At 49.6% G+C, this 18,185-nt stretch overlaps 1 protein-coding gene across 2 annotated transcripts in view; it reads left to right on the forward strand.

The window, feature by feature from the left end:
* The first annotated feature begins 1,585 nt into the window (after positions 1-1,585).
* Positions 1,586-18,185, forward strand: part of Egln1 (egl-9 family hypoxia inducible factor 1) — a 41,636-nt gene continuing 25,036 nt past the window's right edge. Inside the window, exon 1 of one of the 2 annotated variants that reach the window (XM_052726840.1) lies at positions 1,586-2,483. In XM_052726840.1, coding sequence (XP_052582800.1) covers positions 1,659-2,483 — 825 coding nt within the window. In that variant the 5' untranslated portion in view covers positions 1,586-1,658. The remainder of the gene's footprint in view (positions 2,484-18,185) is intronic. The other variant, XM_052726839.1, reaches the window with a different exon arrangement.

Genomic DNA, 18,185 nt, shown 5'->3' on the forward strand with positions numbered 1-18,185 from the left:
CGAAGAACTCTTTGATTCTACTAGGATTTACTTACTTTTGGGGGGAAAAAGTTCTTGGGGATCAAACCCAGGTCCTAGGCATGTAACAAGGGGCTCGCTGAGCCACACCCCTAGACCTCTTTTTGTGTTTACATTAATTTATGCACAGTCAAATATATGCCCTGAGTACACTACGACAAATACTTGTCCCGGGGATGATAGTCCTGCTGACTGTTTTGGGGGCAAGGTGACTGTGCCCAACTCTGTAGCCCTGGCTGATGTGAAACTTAACCATGTAGAGCAGGTTGGTCCTGAACTGGCAGAGATCTTACTTCCCCCTCCCCAGTGCTCTAATTAAAGGCCAGTCTCCTTGCCCCAGCTCCACCCTTTACTCCTCCTACCAATGACAGGTGGAAACAAAAAGATCTGGCTTGTTGTGTATGTATGTACGTGTTTGAGAATGGGTCTCTCTGTCCTGGAAATCGCTATGTAGACCAGAATGGCCTCAAACTCAGTGATCCTCTTGCCTCTGAGTGCTGATATTAAAGGCGTTCGCCACCACGCCAGGTTCAGGGAGGTTTTAAGATTTCATTAAAAACAAACACAAACAAGTGTGTTCATCTCAATTCCCAACACTGTGGGCAAATAAAAATCAAGATACTGCGCTGGGGTTGACGATAATCACCTTACCATTGTGGCAGGTGAGGCAGGAGAGTCATGTTTGCGGGCTATGGGGGCTACATCTCAAAACAACAAAGACCGTATTAATCCTCGTAATACAGACACTATTGCAAATTCTAATGCGAGATTTTAAGATCGTGTACAGAGTCGTTCACGTAATAACGCTCTTGAGAGCTTCAGGCCTGAATGCGGATCTGGAATCGAGCCCTGATTACCTTACTTAACCCGGGAGGTCTCGAACCGGAACCGGGAAAAATCTCAGAGTTTAAGGACGCCAGAAAACCAAAACCAAACAAAGCCAAACCAGAACCTGGCCCGGGGGTTTCAGTAGTCGGTCCCTAAGCGGGCTGCCAGGGAGGGCGCGGGGGCGGGGGGGGGCTTTGTTGTGCCCTCTGCGGCCTCCGGGGAGCTGCAGACCGGGAGCGCGCCGTAGCCTGCCGGGAGCACGGAGCGGCCCGGCGGGAGGTCTGAGCTTCCGTTTCCTCCTCTGCAATACCAAGGTGGCCAAGGCCGCCGCGCAGCAGTCCCGGAGCGCTGCCCGCGGGTCCCCGACAGGCAGGTGGAGGCGCGCGCGCGCGCGCGCGGAGACGGCCACGCGCGCCCCGGGCGGAGCCGCGAGGCGGAGGGGAGGGCGGAGGAAGCGGCGCGCCCGCCCGCTAGGCCCGGCCCGCCGCGTGCGCGCGGCCCCCGCCCTCTCCGCCCGCGCGCCGGGTCGCCGGGGCCGTGGTGTACGTGCAGCGCGCGCGGAGCGAGTGGCGCCCGCAGGCCCGCGCCCTGCCTGCCCGCCCCGACGCAGCCGGCTGGGCCCGCCCGCCCAGGGCGCCGAGCGCCGCGCAGGCCGCGCTCTCTCCGGCGCGATGCGGCGCTAGGCGGCCCCGGGCGAGGCAGGCGAGGCCAGGGAGCGCGCGGCCTCCCTCAGCGGGCGGCGGCCCCGGGTGGGCGCCCCGACGGCCCCGCCGCCGCCCCGCTCCCGGCCCGCGGCCCGCCCTGACGCGGCCATGGCCAGTGACAGCGGCGGGCCCGGCGTGCTGAGCGCTAGCGAGCGCGACCGGCAGTATTGCGAGCTGTGCGGGAAGATGGAGAACCTGCTGCGCTGTGGCCGCTGCCGCAACTCCTTCTACTGCTGTAAGGAACACCAGCGCCAGGACTGGAAGAAGCACAAGCTAGTGTGCCAGGGCGGCGAGGCCCCCCGCGCGCAGCCCGCGCCGGCGCAGCCCCGCGTCGCGCCCCCGCCCGGTGGTGGGGCCCCCGGAGCCGCGCGCGCCGGCGGGGCGGCCCGGCGCGGGGACAGCGCGGCGGCCTCGAGCGCCCCGGGCCCTGAGGACGCAGCACAGGCCCGGAGTGGTCCTGGCCCGGCAGAGCCCGGCTCCGAGGATCCTCCGGCTAGCAGGTCTCCGGGCCCGGAGCGTGCCAGCCTGTGCCCAGCAGGCGGCGGCCCCGGGGAGGCGCTGAGTCCCAGCGGTGGGCTGCGGCCCAACGGGCAGACCAAGCCGCTGCCGGCGCTGAAGCTGGCGCTGGAGTACATCGTGCCGTGCATGAACAAGCACGGTATCTGTGTAGTGGACGACTTCCTGGGCAAGGAGACCGGGCAGCAGATCGGCGACGAGGTGCGCGCCCTCCACGACACCGGCAAGTTCACGGACGGGCAGCTGGTCAGCCAGAAGAGTGACTCTTCCAAGGACATCCGGGGGGACCAGATCACCTGGATCGAGGGCAAGGAGCCCGGCTGCGAGACCATCGGCCTGCTCATGAGCAGCATGGACGACCTGATCCGCCACTGCAGCGGGAAGCTGGGCAACTACAGGATAAACGGTCGAACGAAAGTAAGTGGCTGGGGCTCGCGCCCGAAGGAGGAGGGTCTGTGAGGACCACCCCTTCGCCCCCACAGACCTGGGGCGGGCGCTCCGCGTTCGCGTGGTTTCTTTTGTCCCTGTAGTATACTCTTCGCCACAGTTCAGACACTGCTGGAGCCCTGGTCACTAATGGGGGGCATTGGGGTACCGGCTACATCGGGTGTGGGTGGTGCATCTTGCCTGCGTGCCTGAGCTAGTTGAAAGCCCCGCGGTTTTCAGCGCACACCCGGCTCTCATTGAGAGCCAGACACTGCGTGTGTTTAGCTGGGAGTTTTGTCAGCTGCCCCGAGAAAGGCCCATTTAAAAGCCTGTGGTCGGAAGACTCCCTGTATTCAGGAAAAGCTTGACGGCCCGCTCCCCCTCCCCCTTGTAGCTTTATCTTGCTGGCTGTCCCTACTGTTTTGAAACCCACTACCAAACCGGGAAAGAGGGGTTTCCGTTCCCAGGGCTCATAGTAGGTAGGTTACACTCAGAGCACAGGTTTCCTCTATTCGCTTTGTTAACGTGATCCTTCTCTTGAAAAAGAGCTGTTTTTGTGGCTTCCTGGGGTGTTTTTTTTTTTTCTTAAACAAAACCCACACGGAGTTGGAGGTCGGAGGGCTCCTTTTAACCTTAGGTTTGGTGGGATTTTTTTTTCTTTCTTACTGTGGCAGTTGCTTCCAGTCTGCTCCTCCCTCCCTCCTGTGGCAGACAGCGGCTCTCCACTTTTCCTTCCCAAATCTGAATCTTTTCTTTGATTTACCCGCTAGGGCCAACCTGATCCACCCTCCCACTCCAGTTAGAGCTTTGAGAGGTTTTGGAAAACCCCGACACACAAGTTTGTACACACAGCCTCTTCCTAGTAATTATTCCTTGTATCGGTTTCGAACTATGCTGACAGCCATATGGGACTGTCAGACTGAGCATGTTTGAGAGGGAAAAATACAATAAATATAACGAGAAGGCAATTTACAGCTTTCTAGCTCCATACTGGATGAGGGCACCTGTCTTAATAGCAAGTGAGCTCAAGAAAAAGTTGCCTAAAATTAAGCTTCATGCTGGGGATGTAGGTCAGTTGATAGAGTGTTTGTCTAGCATGCAGAGAACCCCGAGTTTGGTCCCCAGCAACATGCAAACCATGCCGCACTGCTGTGATCCCAGTTCTCTGGAGTTGAAGGCAGAAAGATCAGAAGTTTATGGTTATCTCTGCTACATCTCCAGTTCCAGGCCAGCCTGGGGTACGGGAGCTCTGTCTCTGATAGTCCAGTAAAATAAAACTGGGAAGAAGGTGGACGTCTGATTGGATCTCAGTTTGGGGTTTCTGTGAGATTTTCACTTATATTTAAAGACAAAGGCTGTCCTGGGCCCCACCTGAATATCCCTGTCACTCCAAGAAAGAGCTACTGTTGGGGGGACAGTCTGCAATAAGTCTGAGTGAGAGGCACAAGGAAGATGGTTTCCTCGGTCTCTCTGGATCTGCTTGCCTTAGGTGAGGAAATAGCAAGCCTGTTCGGAGGGAAGAGCCAACCGACAGCCTGGCTCTGAGGGCAGCGGCTCTCCTGGGAAGCTGTTGGGAAATAGACACCTCTTTCCTCATGGGTTAAAGTGGCCGAAGGAAACGGTGCTGATTTAAGTCACTTGACTGGAGGTCTTACCACGAGCGAAGGACGATACCTGGTAGCAGGGAGCACGGGGCTTACACTCTGAATTTGAGCTTACGCTTCTCATTCATTGCAGGGATACGGTTTCGGGGTCTATGAATGGTCTTAAGGACTTCCTTTCATTGACCCTCACATTTTAAAAATTGTATTTATTACTTACTTATTGTGTGCGTCGGTTAGAGGACAGCTTTCTGTAATTGATTCTCCTACCAAGTGGGTCCTGGGGATGGAACTTCTGTTATCATACTTGGCACAAGAACCTGTACTTGCTGAGCCATCACACTAGCCCCTTATTGAACTTTTTGGCTAAAAAAATTGGGCAGTCATGTTTGAATATATAACTTAAGTATTTCTTTAAAAAACCAAAAACACTGCTTTTGAGCATGCAGACACCAATTGTACACTCCTCCCAAATACTCAGCAAGTCGGCTGCATCAGGCTGCAGACTAGTCTCTGCACAGGACTGTCACAGTGATGGCAGTGTTGGGCAATGAGTAGCATCCCTGACTTAGATTTGGGGTAAAGGTCAGCTCATGGCAGACCAGGGCCCACCACTCAGGCAGACCTGGCTCAGGTTCACGCTAGACTTGGAGCGTATGTTTTCCTGCTGTACTGGATGTAGGAGACATCAGGTGAGAAGGTGTTTCCTCACTGAGCATATGGCTGGAACCCCAGTTCTGATAGGTGACATTTCTGTTGATGGTGAAGGGAGTACGTCATGGCACTCTGGGTCCGGCTATGTGAACTTTTTGACTATTCAGTGTTTACTTCATATACTTAAAAGCGGCCGTGTGTTTAGCCTCATTCTGACAACCCCTACGAGATAGACTTGAGAGTATAACACTTTTAAGAGTGTAACTTTTAAGTCTGTCTCATAGGGGTTGTCAGAAGGAGGCTGTAATATTTGCTTGCCTTCGGGAATGTCTTTGTGTTTGTACTGTGAGAGCGGTGTTAAGCTTCCTTTCAGTGTGTTTCTCACTTTGGCTTTTGAAGCGGTAGCAGGTTGTCAGTGCCTGATCCCCACCCCTAGGTTAGATGAGTGAGGTTGAGGGATATCCTTCTCTTACTGGAAGTCCTGTAAGATACTAGGATTATTATTATTATTATTGTTGTTGTTGTTGTTTAGTTTCTCAAGACAGGGTTTCTCTGTATAGCCGTGGCTGTCCTGGAACTCACTTTGTAGACCAGGCTGGCTTCGAACTCATGGAGATCCGCCTGTCTCTGCCTCCCGAGTGCTGGGATTAAAGGCGTGCGCCACCACCTCCTGATTATTTATTTATTTGATGTGTATGAGTGTTTTGCCTGCGTGTGTTTGTCTGTGCACCACTTATGAACAGAGGCCAGAAGAGGGCCTTGGATCCCTTGGAACTGGAGTTACAGACAGTTGTTAGCCACTGTGCTGGGAATTGACCCGGGTCCTCTAGAAGAGCGGCCAGTGAGTAATCACTGAGCCGTCTCTCCAACTCCCAGATACCAGTATTTAAGTCAGGTCTTCCAGCTAAGCTCTGCGTTCTCTGTCACTTACATCATGTACGTGTATGTCAGTTGACTTCTCCAGTGTCTGCCTCAGACATGCGCATCTGGCCACTGCTTAGCCACCCACTTGAAAAGAGGAACCCCCAAGGGAAGATGAAGTAATACAGGAGAAAACCAGAAACGTGATTGTCGCCACTGATGTAAGCCAGCTCTCGTCTCCGCTCTCTCTGGGATCCTCGCCCTGTCCTCGCCCTTCAGCTTCCCTTTAACCTCTTACCCTTTCTCACATCCTTCCTTCCATCAGGAAGGCTCATGGTGACGTCAGCAGCAAGGAGCCACAGTCTTCCCCTTGTACAGAGCAATGTCTGAGCGCTCTCAGAAGCCACAGGCGCTTTCACTGGGTAGAGAGAGGTGGTGTAGAGGAATGGGACCTGGGGAGCATTGTATTCATCTGCTGCCATTTTTTCTGAAGGAGAATGTTCTCATTAAAATTATTGCAACACCAGGTGTGGTGGTGCATGCCTTTAATCCCAGCACTTGGAAGGCAGAGACAGGTATATTTCTGAGTTCAAGGCCAGCCAGGGCTACATAGTGAGACTTTGTCTCAAAAAAAAAAAAAAAAAAAAAAAAAGGCTGAGGCAGGAGAATAGTGAGTCTGAGCCTGAGTTGCACAGAGATAACCTGTGTCCAAAAAAACCACAAAACAAACCACTAAAAAGTGGAATTACTAGAATTACAACATGTATAATGTTTTTAAATTTAATTCCAAATTTCCTGTGTTCATTTAAGAACATATATAAGGAAAAGATGTCGGGGATACTGATCAGCAGCAGAGCACATGCCTGGTGTGTGAAGGCACCCGGGTTCAGTCCCCAGCACTGCAAAGGAGAGAGAGATAATGAGTAATGGGATGAGAGAAACAAGCACCTTATACTACTCAGATTTTTCTAGTGCTGCAGTTAATTAGTCAGCTCTGGAGGGCTTTGAGAGCAAAGAATAGGATGAGGACGATCCTGCTGCTTTATTGCGGCTGCCATAGAGAGAGGTGGCAATCCTCTTAGATGATAAACCCTGCAGTGAGAGGCAGAGGCAGCCCGGGACTGTGCTGCACTGGATTCAGACTAAAGCCTCCTGACCTGTGAGAAGCAAATCTCCTGTTCGTAAGCCTAAAAAGAACAGAACCAGACAGCTTCCGTCCCTCGCCACTTCTGCCTGCCTCACTTTCCTCCTGGAACAGCGATTTTCAACCTACCTACTGCTGCTGCCCTTTAATATGTTCCTCACATTGTGGTGAGTTCCTCCTCCACAAGCCATAAAATTATTTTGTTGTTACTTCATGACTCTAATTTTGCTGCTGTTATGAATCATAATGTAAATATCTGATATGCAGGATATCCGACATGTGACGCCCAGGTTGAGAACTGCTGTCCTGGAACCTTGGACATAGAAATGGGAGTAGCCTGCCAGTGGTTGATAGCTGCATCAGCTGGTCCCTGGCAGCTGAGCGGAAGATGTTCCTTAGAGGTTAAGAGGTTACTGTGGGGCCAGGTGTGATGGTGCACATCTTTAAATCCAGCACTTGGGAGGCAGAGGCCGGAGGATCTCTGTGAGTTTGAAACCATCTTGGTCTATAAAGGGAGTTCCAGGCCAACCAGGACCACAGAGTGAGACCTTGTTTCACAAAAACACCTGTAGCATGACTGAGGAAGGAAGGAAGGCATGTGGGTCTTGTGTCCTTGCTGGATCTGGGTGGGATGCCATGTCTGCTGCTGGGACCCCATGATTGGCTGTGCTTTTGGGCTAGTGGCTCAGTGTCCGTGAGCTTCAGTTGGTATTCACAGTACTGCCTGCCTCTCACACTTGCTGTGAGGAATCTGTGTAACCTGCACACAAGCAATGCACCTTTTCTGGAAAGCAGTAGGCCGAACTATTATTAACTATTACTCTTCCCATGTTAAAAAAAAAAATTACCAGTTTTCTGATTCTTTCTTTTCTTAGTTTGTTTGAGACACAGTCTCACTATTGGAACCCTGATTGGCCTGGAACTTGCTGTATAGACCAGGCTGGCCTCTTGGACTCAGAGATCTAGCCCCAACTCTTTCATTAAGAGATTACTGCTTTCCCTCTCTCTCCACCTCTTGTAAGCTGGAGAAAAGAGGCTTAGAGCCTCTTTTGACCCAACCACTCCCCTGGCCGGGCGCACGCACGCATGCACACACGAGGGTATATTCACACACAGGCATGCACACACTTTTTTTTCCCCCCCAAATAGAAAATAAGTTCTGGAGAGGTTAAGTGACTTGTTCAAGGAAGGACTGTTAGTGACAAGCCACCGGAGGTGGCCTCAGCCCTCTCTTCTGTTCCTCAGTAGGCCCTTTCCTGCAGAACTGATTGTGCTCCGTTTTGCCGTTTCTGGGGGGTACTGAACATGTGACTCACTGCTCTTTCCAAATGCTTCAGCTGGTCTGACACTCTAGTTTGACCTCCTTTCCCACCCTGTCTGTCCTGTCGCTGTTGGAGCTGTGTCCCTGGAGCAGGGCGTCCCACTCCCTTCATGGGCCTGTCTTCCTGCCGTCCGTCCGTCTGTCTCTTTTCCTCTCTTCCACCAGGCTCTTGTTCTAGCAGGACTTGGAAGCCTCTGCTTTCTGTATGTGTGTCTTTGGGTTGATGTTATCAACTTGGTTGTTTTATTTAATTTTTCACTTTTGACCTTTCATTCTAACAGATTCTTAGATACTTTTCTGGTGCAGGGAACTGAACTTCCTTGTGATACCTAGAAAGCACTGAGACAGGGATTCGTGTAGTCAAGACTAGCCTCAAACTTGCTAAGCAGCCCAGGCTGGCTTTGGACTCCCGATCTTCCTTCCTGGGATTATAGGCATTTACCACCATGCCTGGCTTAGACAGTTCTTCTTGCTTCTTTGCCTAGCTGTGCTTGTCCCCATCTTCTTTTCTACCAGGTCCCCATTTCATGCTGGGAACCATCTGCACAGGGGATGTTCTGATCATTTACAGTACTGTCCTCAGCTTGCCTTTGGCTCTGCTTCAGCCACCCAGTTCTCCTTGCAAGGCCAGCCTGCCAAGGACCACTGCACAGACACCCTCGAAGCCAAAAGGGAAGTCTTTATTGCCAGCCAGCAGCTGCACGAGGAATTCTCCCAAATCACGCAGCCCTGAGCCTTACGGCCCTTTGTCTCTTACGCACAAACAAGCCACATCCTGGTTGTCACACTTCAGTTAGCAAGAAGTGGATCTACAGAAGCCAAAACGTGAGGTTAGTACGCTTAGGGACTCTGTTCCCTCTGTGGCAGGTGTTGGGGCCTCTGTGCTGGGTTTTCAGGTCGGAAGGTGCCTCTGACATGGTGGCAGTCTTGCGAAGGTCTGGGGGCCTGTTGCATTCTAAAAGGAAACAAAAAACCCAACAGATGCCTCACCGGAGTCTTCCCCTACCAGTTTATTTCATTTCACATTTCCTAGCTGAAACTGGACCTCTCGCCTCTTCACACAGCTGACATGTCCTGGGCCAGAGCCTGCGTGCTGCATGCTGTGCCTGTGTGAGAAGGACCGACACCCGGCCCCACACCCTCCTTCTGGCAGGTTCCGCTCTTCATTGACTGTGAGGAAGGCTTGGGCTCCTGGCCACAAAGGAGGCAAGCCAAAAAGCCACAGAGCAGCTTTCAAGAGTCTAAAGCCCCCATCTTCCTAACTGATCATGGGGGGCATTTCTTCCCCTGCACCCCATTTTGTTGTTATAATTGAGTTACCTTGTAGCAATTAATGATAGTTCACCTTTAGATGTGTGCCCATGATATGTCATGGTCCACAGTTCATCTCTATTTAGTCTCTCTTTCTATTTAGAGATAGGGCCTTGAGCAATAGCTCCTCCTGCCTCAGCCTCCCGAGTGCTGGGGGATTCTAGGCGTGCTCTGCCATAACTGCCCCTCCTTTGTTCTCTGGTCTGTGCTCTTGCCTGGATGACCACAGGCTTCGGCAAGCACCGGTTCTGGGGTTGCTGGTTTCAAACTCTCACTGTCCCTGATGGCTCAGGGTTTGAGACATGTTCTGTAACATGGAAAGTGTCACCTTCCTGCCAGGTGCATTAGGAGTACCACAGCACCTCAGAAGTGGGTGTGACCAGGACAGTGGAATGCTAGCACCTGGCTTCTTTATACACACCTGCAGCAGCAGCCACAGCTTCGTCTGGGAGGATCTGCAGGCTCCTCCCACACTGATGACTGACTGACTGACGACTGTACAGGGGTGAGAGACAGCCCTTCCTGCATTTTCGGAAAGCTTGGCAAAGTCAGGGTGATTCATACTGATCTCCCCTGTGTTAGAAGGGGAGAGGGCTGGTAGGGCAGATAGGAGTTAGGGTAGATGGAGGAACAGGTTTAAACGGTTCTGTGTATGACTTCTATGTTTATATAGCATCTGCCTACATACAATGTGATATATCCCTGCCCTGTGTGGGCCCCTAGGTGCGGGTACAATATAGTTGTCTTTGCCCTCTTGGGCTCATCTTTTGGAGGGAAAGCTCTGAGCTAGGGTTGCATAGTTTGCTGTTTTGGGACATGCAGGAGCATACATACATGCAACCCTGGCAATCCATAGGCTAGGAACGGTTTTCCCAAAGAAGCTGTCATTTTGGGAAAAGCGTGGAGTTTGGAGTTTCAAAGTCACGTACCTCCCTTTTCCCTCTGTCATTTTCTACAGTTTTACTTGTTAAAAAATCTGTTTGGAGTGGCTTACTTGACAGAGTACTTGCCTCGCATGCACAAAGCCAGGGGTTCCATCTCCACAGAAACCAAGTCTAGTGCATATGTCAGTAATCCCAGCACTTGGGAGGAGGAGGCAGGAAGATGAGGAGTTCAAGGTCATACTCAGCCATGTAATGAGTTCAAGGCTAGCCTAGACTACAGATCCACCTTATTACCACTTTTACCACTTACATTTTCCTTTTCAAACCCAGTTTCATATCTGCCTGGGAGAATTCCAAAGACCTAACCCTTTTTTTTTTTTTTTTTTTTTGGTTTTTCGAGACAGGGTTTCTCTGTGTACCTTTGAGCCTTTTCTGAAACTCACTGTGTATCGAACTCACAGAGATTTGCCTGCCTCCGCTTCCCGAGTGCTGGGATTAAAGGTGTGTGCCACCACCACCTGGCTTAGACCTAACCCTTTCTTATAACATCTTTTCCTTCTAGTCTTTTCTGTCCCTTGCTGCCTTTTGAAAAGAACATTTCATTCCCTGCCATGTGCTTTCTATGTGGCTCCTCTCTTCCCTCTGTGGCTTCCCCAGCTCTTGCCATGTGGAGGTGGTGCAATGTCCTGCGGCTTGCTTCTTGTCCTGCTGTGGCCCTGACAGCTCCTATCACTGATGACACACCCCTCACAGTGGGAAGCCCTGTGGGCACAGCACCTTGTCTTATCAAATGAGTGTTCCCAGCTGCTTGTATCACAAGACTCAGTGAGTGTTAGGTCTGAAATTCGCCCTGGACACCCTCATTGAGATTTTAATTGTTTTATATCCAGTCCCTCATACCATGTTGTACTACTGTTTTTTGTTTTGTTTTGTTTTATGATTTCTTTGCCATGCACAACCTATCATAAGTCGACCCAACACTGAAAACTGGGGAGGCAGCCAGTGGTTGAACTACTAAGTCAACCCAATACTGAAGACTGGGGAGGCAGCAGCCCCGTGGTTGAACTACTTGCCAGTGAAAGGACAGGCTTTCCCACCTGGAACCTATGTCATTGTCATGAGGCATGGCAGCCGCCTGTAATTCCAGTCTCAGAAGGCACAGACGGGATCCAGAAGTAAACTGGCTGGAGAGACTAGCTGATTGGTGAGCTCTGGGTTTGATTGAGAGATGCTGCACTAAAGGATAGGGTGAAAGGGCAAGGAGGAAGACTCCTGACACCTGCCTCAGACCTGTGAATACACACGTGTGCCCATACACAGGTGAATACAGATACATACATGCACTCTGCCACAGGTAATACACGAAAAGAAAATGATTGCCAACACTTATAAAAAACCTTACTTAAAAGCTTCGGGTGTATTTGCAGCCATGTTCAGTCTTTGATATTGATATTGTCGTCTCTAGAGTTCGTGTCTGAGAACCACACAGTTGGGTGCACACCCCCCGGTAGGGGAGGGGGACACCTCTCATTGAGTTTGAAGTAAGTTTATCATTTATGTCGGGCTGCATTGCAAGGGTATCCTGGGGCATGTGACCGTGGACCACAGGTTGGACATGCTCAGAAGGATGTGATTGGATTCTTTGAATTGATTATTATGGGTTGTGAAAACTATGCCATCTCCTCACAGCTGCCACTCACTCCCCAGCATACCAGCGAATCAAGTCTCTGGTGGGCCTCCATCCTGATTCTGCCTCAGCCGTTTAGACCATACACCTCCTTTAGTGACTGGCTAAGTCTCCTTCACATATGTGTGGTTCCCCCGACCCCAAACTAATTCAGAGCTCCACTGATCTTTCTGAGAACAACAACAACAACAACAAAACACCCTACTCCAGGGCTGGAGATGGCTCAGTGAGTAAGAGTGCAGACATGAAGACCTGGGCTTGAATCCCGGGCACCCATGTAAAAAGCCGAGTGTGACTACATACACCTATAAACCTAATGCTATGGGGGCAGAGACAGAAGAATTAGCCAGCCTAGCCCCTGGTTCAATGAGACACCCCATTTCAAGGCAGTAAGATGGAGGGTGAGACAGCAGGATACCCGACATCTTCCTCTGGCCTTTGCATGTACACACTCAGCCATGTGCACACTTGAATGTGTGCATATACCACACACATGCACACACACACACACACACACACACACACACACACACACAGTCCTTCTTGTCTACTATGGTGGTGCACACCTATAATCATAGCACTTGGGAGGTGGAAACAGAAGGGTCAGGAGTTCAAGGTCATCCTCAGCTGTCTAGGGAGTTCAGGGCCAGCCTGAGACCTCACAAGTTATAAGTGCAGAGCAACTGTGACGTTACCCTGTCTCAGACAGAGCTCCCCAAGTCTGTGCTTTCAGTGTGTTAGGCACTTACCTTGCTAGCACTCAGTGACTTTGGCTATCCCTGGCCTGTCCCTCACCTCCCTCCACCACCTGCCTGAACTTGTATCTCAATCCGTAGGAGCCTTTCCCCCCTCAAGTCTGTGGGTGTTCTTTCCTATTGTGGTCAGCCCCCCCTCTCTGCTTACTATGTTGTTTCTGACCCCTAATTTTCCAGATAAAAATAGCCCAGGCCAGCCTGGCCTTAAACTATTTTTAACTCCCAAGTACTGGGAGAAAGGTCTGCTTTGAAGATGAAATGAAGTCTGTGCCAGTCCCTGTGATAGGAGCCAGGCAGGGTTCTGATGACCTGTCCCCTGCAGAGGGGTGGCCTGTGTACCTGCCCCCTCACCCCACCAGTGCCTGAGAATCTGCAGGAAATGCCTATGTCCCCAAGCTAGCAGCTTGTAAGGTGTGATGTTGAAAGTGACCTCTTGGACATAGGCCTTCAAGGTGACCCACAAGAGAAGGCCTGTGGCCAGCACATGGTCAGAGTTAACATCCCATCCAGCTGATGCATGGAATACTCTAAAGCACAACTTTAAACTTCAGGCACCACTGTGGTGTTGATACGCATTTGGAGCTGTCACAGACTCCGTCTCAAACACGTTCAGGGTCGGCTGAAGCATTTATTTAACCAGGGGCCGGAGAGGCGCTTAGTGGTTAGGACCTGAAAGTCAATTCAGCACAGCATCCGTGTGCAGCTCACAACTGTCTGCTACTGCAGCTCCAGGGCATCTGGCATCCCTCTGTCCTCTTCATAAAAGGGTTGATTTAATAAAAGAGTGCATGTCCTTAACCCAGGCTTGAAATGTCTCTCTTAGGGTCAGGGAGCCTTCTGGTTCAGAGCACATGTTCTAGATTCCGATGTTTAATTGACTTCAGAAGCAGCTGATGGAGCTGTGTGTGACAGGAAGGCATGGCAGGAACCCAACTGAGCATTTACTTCAGTTTGGCTTTGATAAATATTCAAACATTTTTACCCTTATAATTTCACCTGTTATGGCTGGGGAGATGATTCAGTGGTTAAAGGCACTGTTGCTCTTGCAAAGTGTTCAGTTCCCAGCACCCATGTGGCAACTCACTCTGCCTGTGACTCTAGGTTCAGAGGATCTGCCACCTTCTTCTGGCATCATGGGACAAGGCACACACATGGTGCACATATGTATATGCCAGCAAAACAGTCACACAAAATCACTAAATAAATAATAGATAACATTTTTTTAAAGAGTTCCACATCTTAATTGTGCTTAATTTTGGCGTTTAAACTTCATTCATTCTCTGAGTACAGAGTTGGTGAGGAAAGTGGCCCCAGAGCCAGTACTTACCACAGGTCGTTTATATGCCAGGATCAGTGGTACCTGGACGGGGTCTCACTGTGCACCTTGGACTAACCTCGAACTTAACACCCCTCTTCGAGCCTTAGTCTCCTGAGTCCTGGCATTACAGATATGCACTGCCATGCCTGGTGTGAACTTTGAGTAAAGGTGTATCTAGAGACTGTGTTGATGACCAAATTCTATCCTCAGGTCCTATGTGAAGGTTGGCTAAGGCAGTTCTACAAACTGGCTCCTAACTTTTGAGTGTGTACCCTATAGATGTCTGATGGAAATTGTCAACTTCTTCCCTAAGTGATCGTGCATAGTTTACAGCTCATGTAGTGACCCCATGCTAAGTCCCTGTTATAGGGGCTGGAGATATGGCTCAATGGGTCAGGCTTGCCACCAAGCCTAAGGACCTGAGTTTGATCCCCAGGACCCATATGGTGGAAGGGCAAGTTTTCTTCTGACGTTCACATGGCATGCCATGGTGTGTGGTCTGAATTACACACAGACACAAAATAAATAGAAATTTTTTCTAAAGGTCCTGTTATAAGGATATCCCAAAACACTCAAACCAAGATACAGGGTCCCTATATTGCCCAGGCTGGCCTGGAACTTGCAGCCCTCTTTCCTTAGCTCCCAAGTAGCTGGGATTACACACATACCCCACTCATGCTATTTGGGCTGCTTTTCCTGGTGTCTTTAGAACTGTATGTTGTGGTTCCCCCACAAGGGCAGGCACGTGAATTAAGAGACTCCGCTAGGCATGTATGTAGGCTTCAGAAGTTGTTGACTTTGTATGGTCTCCTCACAGAAGCAAAGCCATCTGTGTATGCCAATACAGAAGCTGTGGCGTATGTTGTCTGCTCAGGGCATACCTTTGCATTAGCATCACTAGGCCGGTCCTTGCTTTGGAATCCAGATGTGCAGTTTTACCATAAAGGATGCAGAGTTGCTTTATTACTAGGGGTGGATACTGGATGGCAATTTCTCCTTTTCCTCTCTGCCTCGTCCTCCTCTCTTCCCGTGGCATATGTGCAAGTATGTTTTACTTTTGATTCTAACAGTAACTGGCGTCGCACGCAGGACAATTCATCTGAATTTTTAAAGATAAAAGGCCTTAGTAGATATCCCAGTGTGTCTGAGCTGGGATGCCCCTACTAACAAAAACAAAACCTGGGCTCATGTCATTCTGTTCTGCTTATGTTAAAGGCAGTTCCTGTGCTTGCTAGCTCCAAAGCATCCCTTGATGTTTTGGTGGAAAGATCTTTAAAACGTGTGGGAACCATTTGTTTGGGGGGGCGCTGGTTTCCAGAGACTGTTTCAGTGTTACACAATGTGACAGGTATTCAGTCCTGTAGACGTTTCTTCATCTTAGAATTGTCTGGGAAAGGGAAGGGGCCTGCTGACAGAAGCCAGCAATGCTCAGAGGCCCTGGTGGTTCCCGTTTAGTCCTTAGGCTGTCTGCATGGAGCAAGTCCCTGCTACTGGCCCAGGAGCTCCATCAATGAATTGGGAGCAGTATGAACCTAAGAAACAGAAAAAGGGGTAAAGGAGCTACTAGTAGGTTCATAAGGAGCTTTGGGAATGATGCCTGTGTCTTTAGTGGGGTTTTCTCACGTTGTTGGCTCCTGGTACTGGTTGGCAGTGTTTCACACGCTAGAGTGCAGTTTCATCTGTCCATGTTAAAGACAGGGTCTCTCACTGGGACCTGAACTTGCCAATTAGGCTAGTCTGGCTGGCCACTAAGCCCAAGAATCCACCTGTCTCTCCAACACTAGCTTACAAGTGTGTGCAACCACACCCATCTTTTTATGTGGGTGCTGGGGAATAAACTTAGGTCCTTATGCTTACATGGCAACTACTTTTACCAACTGAGCTATTTCGCCGGCCCTGGAGTGAGAATTCTTGGTTGGCTTTTACTAGAACATAAAGCTTATTTTTAACTAAAGCCTATCTGTTGTTGCTTGGGCAGTTGGCACATGGCCTGGGCCTGGTGAGAGGAAAGCTGATCTGTGGTTAAGGGCATTGTGTACTCATTCACACAGCCTGTTCCATCCTGAATGACTCCAGCAAAGAACACTGGATCAGGGGATCCAATATGTATTTTATTGATAATGGTGAATTTAATTATTAGGGCTACATGTAAAAATTGAATATCGTCGGTATTACTTTTGAAAGCTAGAGTGTGTGTGTAGAAGGGGTCAAATCTCATCCAGATGAGCTGCTCTAGTTCTGTGATAAAACACGTAGGCTCAATTGCTTTGTAATTTGACAATGATAGTATTTTTTTAAAGATATATCTTTATTTTATGAATGTTTGCCTGCATGTATTGTATGTGCACCATGTGTATGCCTAGTGCCCTTGAAATCCAGAAGAGGATGTCAGATCCCCTGGAGCTTGAGTTACAGACAGTTGTGAGCTGCCACGTAGGTGCAGGGAACTGAACTCAGGTCCTTTGCAAGAGCAGCAAATGCTCTTAACCACTGAACCATCTCTCCAGCCTCTAAGATTAGAGTTTAAATTGTGTGGACCCCCAACTTCCTTAAGTTTGTTTTCATTGCTGAGGATCAGTCCATGGTCTTCACCTGCTAGGGCGTTGCACTGTGAGTCACCCCCGGCCTGAGGAAACTTTACAACCAAATCATAAAATAATGCAGGTGCTTAGGGGTACTTTTGCCATGTCCCCCCCCCCCCCCCCCCCCCGCCATGTGACTTCTCTATCCTTAGTCCCATCTGCCATTGGCTTACTGTCAATTGTAGACTGACTTGACATCTTCACTGTTGAAGTCACTTAGTGATTGTTCTCATTAGTAAAAAGTACATTTTGAAAAGCCTGTGTTAGAGAGGAGAGAGGTGGCTCAGCGGTGAAGAGCACTGACTGATGTTCCAGAGGACCCGGGTTCAATTCCCAGACAGTCCAGAGTCCATTCATGCCAGATAAATAAATAAATAAATGAATGAATGAACAATTCCCAGACAGTCCAGAGTCCATTCATGCCAGAATAATAAATGAATGAATGGATGGATGAATGAATAAATAAAAGGAAGAAGGAAAAAGCCTGTGTTACTTTTGACTTAAGAAATTTCTTGAGTCCAAGTTTTTGTTTGGTTTGGTTTTCTTTTTAAGATTTATTCTTTTTAATTATGTGTATGTATGTGTATATTGCTGGTGTCCAAGGATCAGATCTTCCTGGAGCTAGAGTTGCAGGTGGTTGTGAACTGCTTAACATGGGAAATTGAGTTCAGGTCCTCTGGAAGAGCAGTACTCACTTTTAACTGCTGAGCCATCTCTCCAGTCCCTGGCTGGTTTTTGTTGTCGTTGTTTGTTTTGTTGTTGTGCTTTGTGCAGGGGACAGCAGTCTCCTGTAGCTTAGGCTGGTCTGGAGCTTACTGTATAGCCCAGGCTGCCCTTGGACTTGGGATGATTCTCTTGCTTTATCCTCCTGAGTGCTGGAGTTGCAGGGATGAGCCACTGTGCCCGTTTGTTCTTCACAGTGAGAACGACAGACCTGTAAGATGTAGATTCCTCTGCTTCTATATTAGAAAAATCGCTTTCCTGTTGACACTGGATAAAGCTGTGTTACCCATTTACAAAAAGCTCTTTATTTGAAGTCAGGCTATGTGTCCATATATGTACTTTTCTTGTGGAAATATATGCTGTTAGGTATATATGTGAGAATAATTGCATGATTCAGTATGGCCCGAGTCTGCCCTTAAAGCCATTGCTGCTTTAGCATTTGGGTATTGCAAGTGTAGAAATCTCACATATCATGGGGAAAAGTTATTGCTTTGTGACTGTAAGATTTACTATTATTATTGTAGATATATCACCATGCTCTAAACTATAGGAAGCAAAAACTAAAAGGAACAGTGGCAGATGGCCAGTTGTGGCAGCAGGAGACTTTAGTACTTATTTCTCAGTCATTGTTAGAACAACCTCAGCCTGTCACCTGGCCCGGGTGACACTTTGCTCACTCTGCAGTAACAGTGGGACATTGAGTACCATGTGCCCAGCTGTGTCTCAGGTCTCAGTAAACACTGAGGATTGAAGCTATGCGGAGCATCAATAATAGATCTTGACAATTTTAGAGATTCTTCAATAACTGTGAGTCAAAGAAAAATATCTGGATCGATGGGACTGGAGTAGGAG

Source organism: Peromyscus californicus, unplaced genomic scaffold (genome assembly GCF_007827085.1).
Source record: "Peromyscus californicus insignis strain IS unplaced genomic scaffold, ASM782708v3 Scaffold_8__1_contigs__length_139910024, whole genome shotgun sequence".
Taxonomy (NCBI): Eukaryota; Metazoa; Chordata; class Mammalia; order Rodentia; family Cricetidae; genus Peromyscus; species Peromyscus californicus.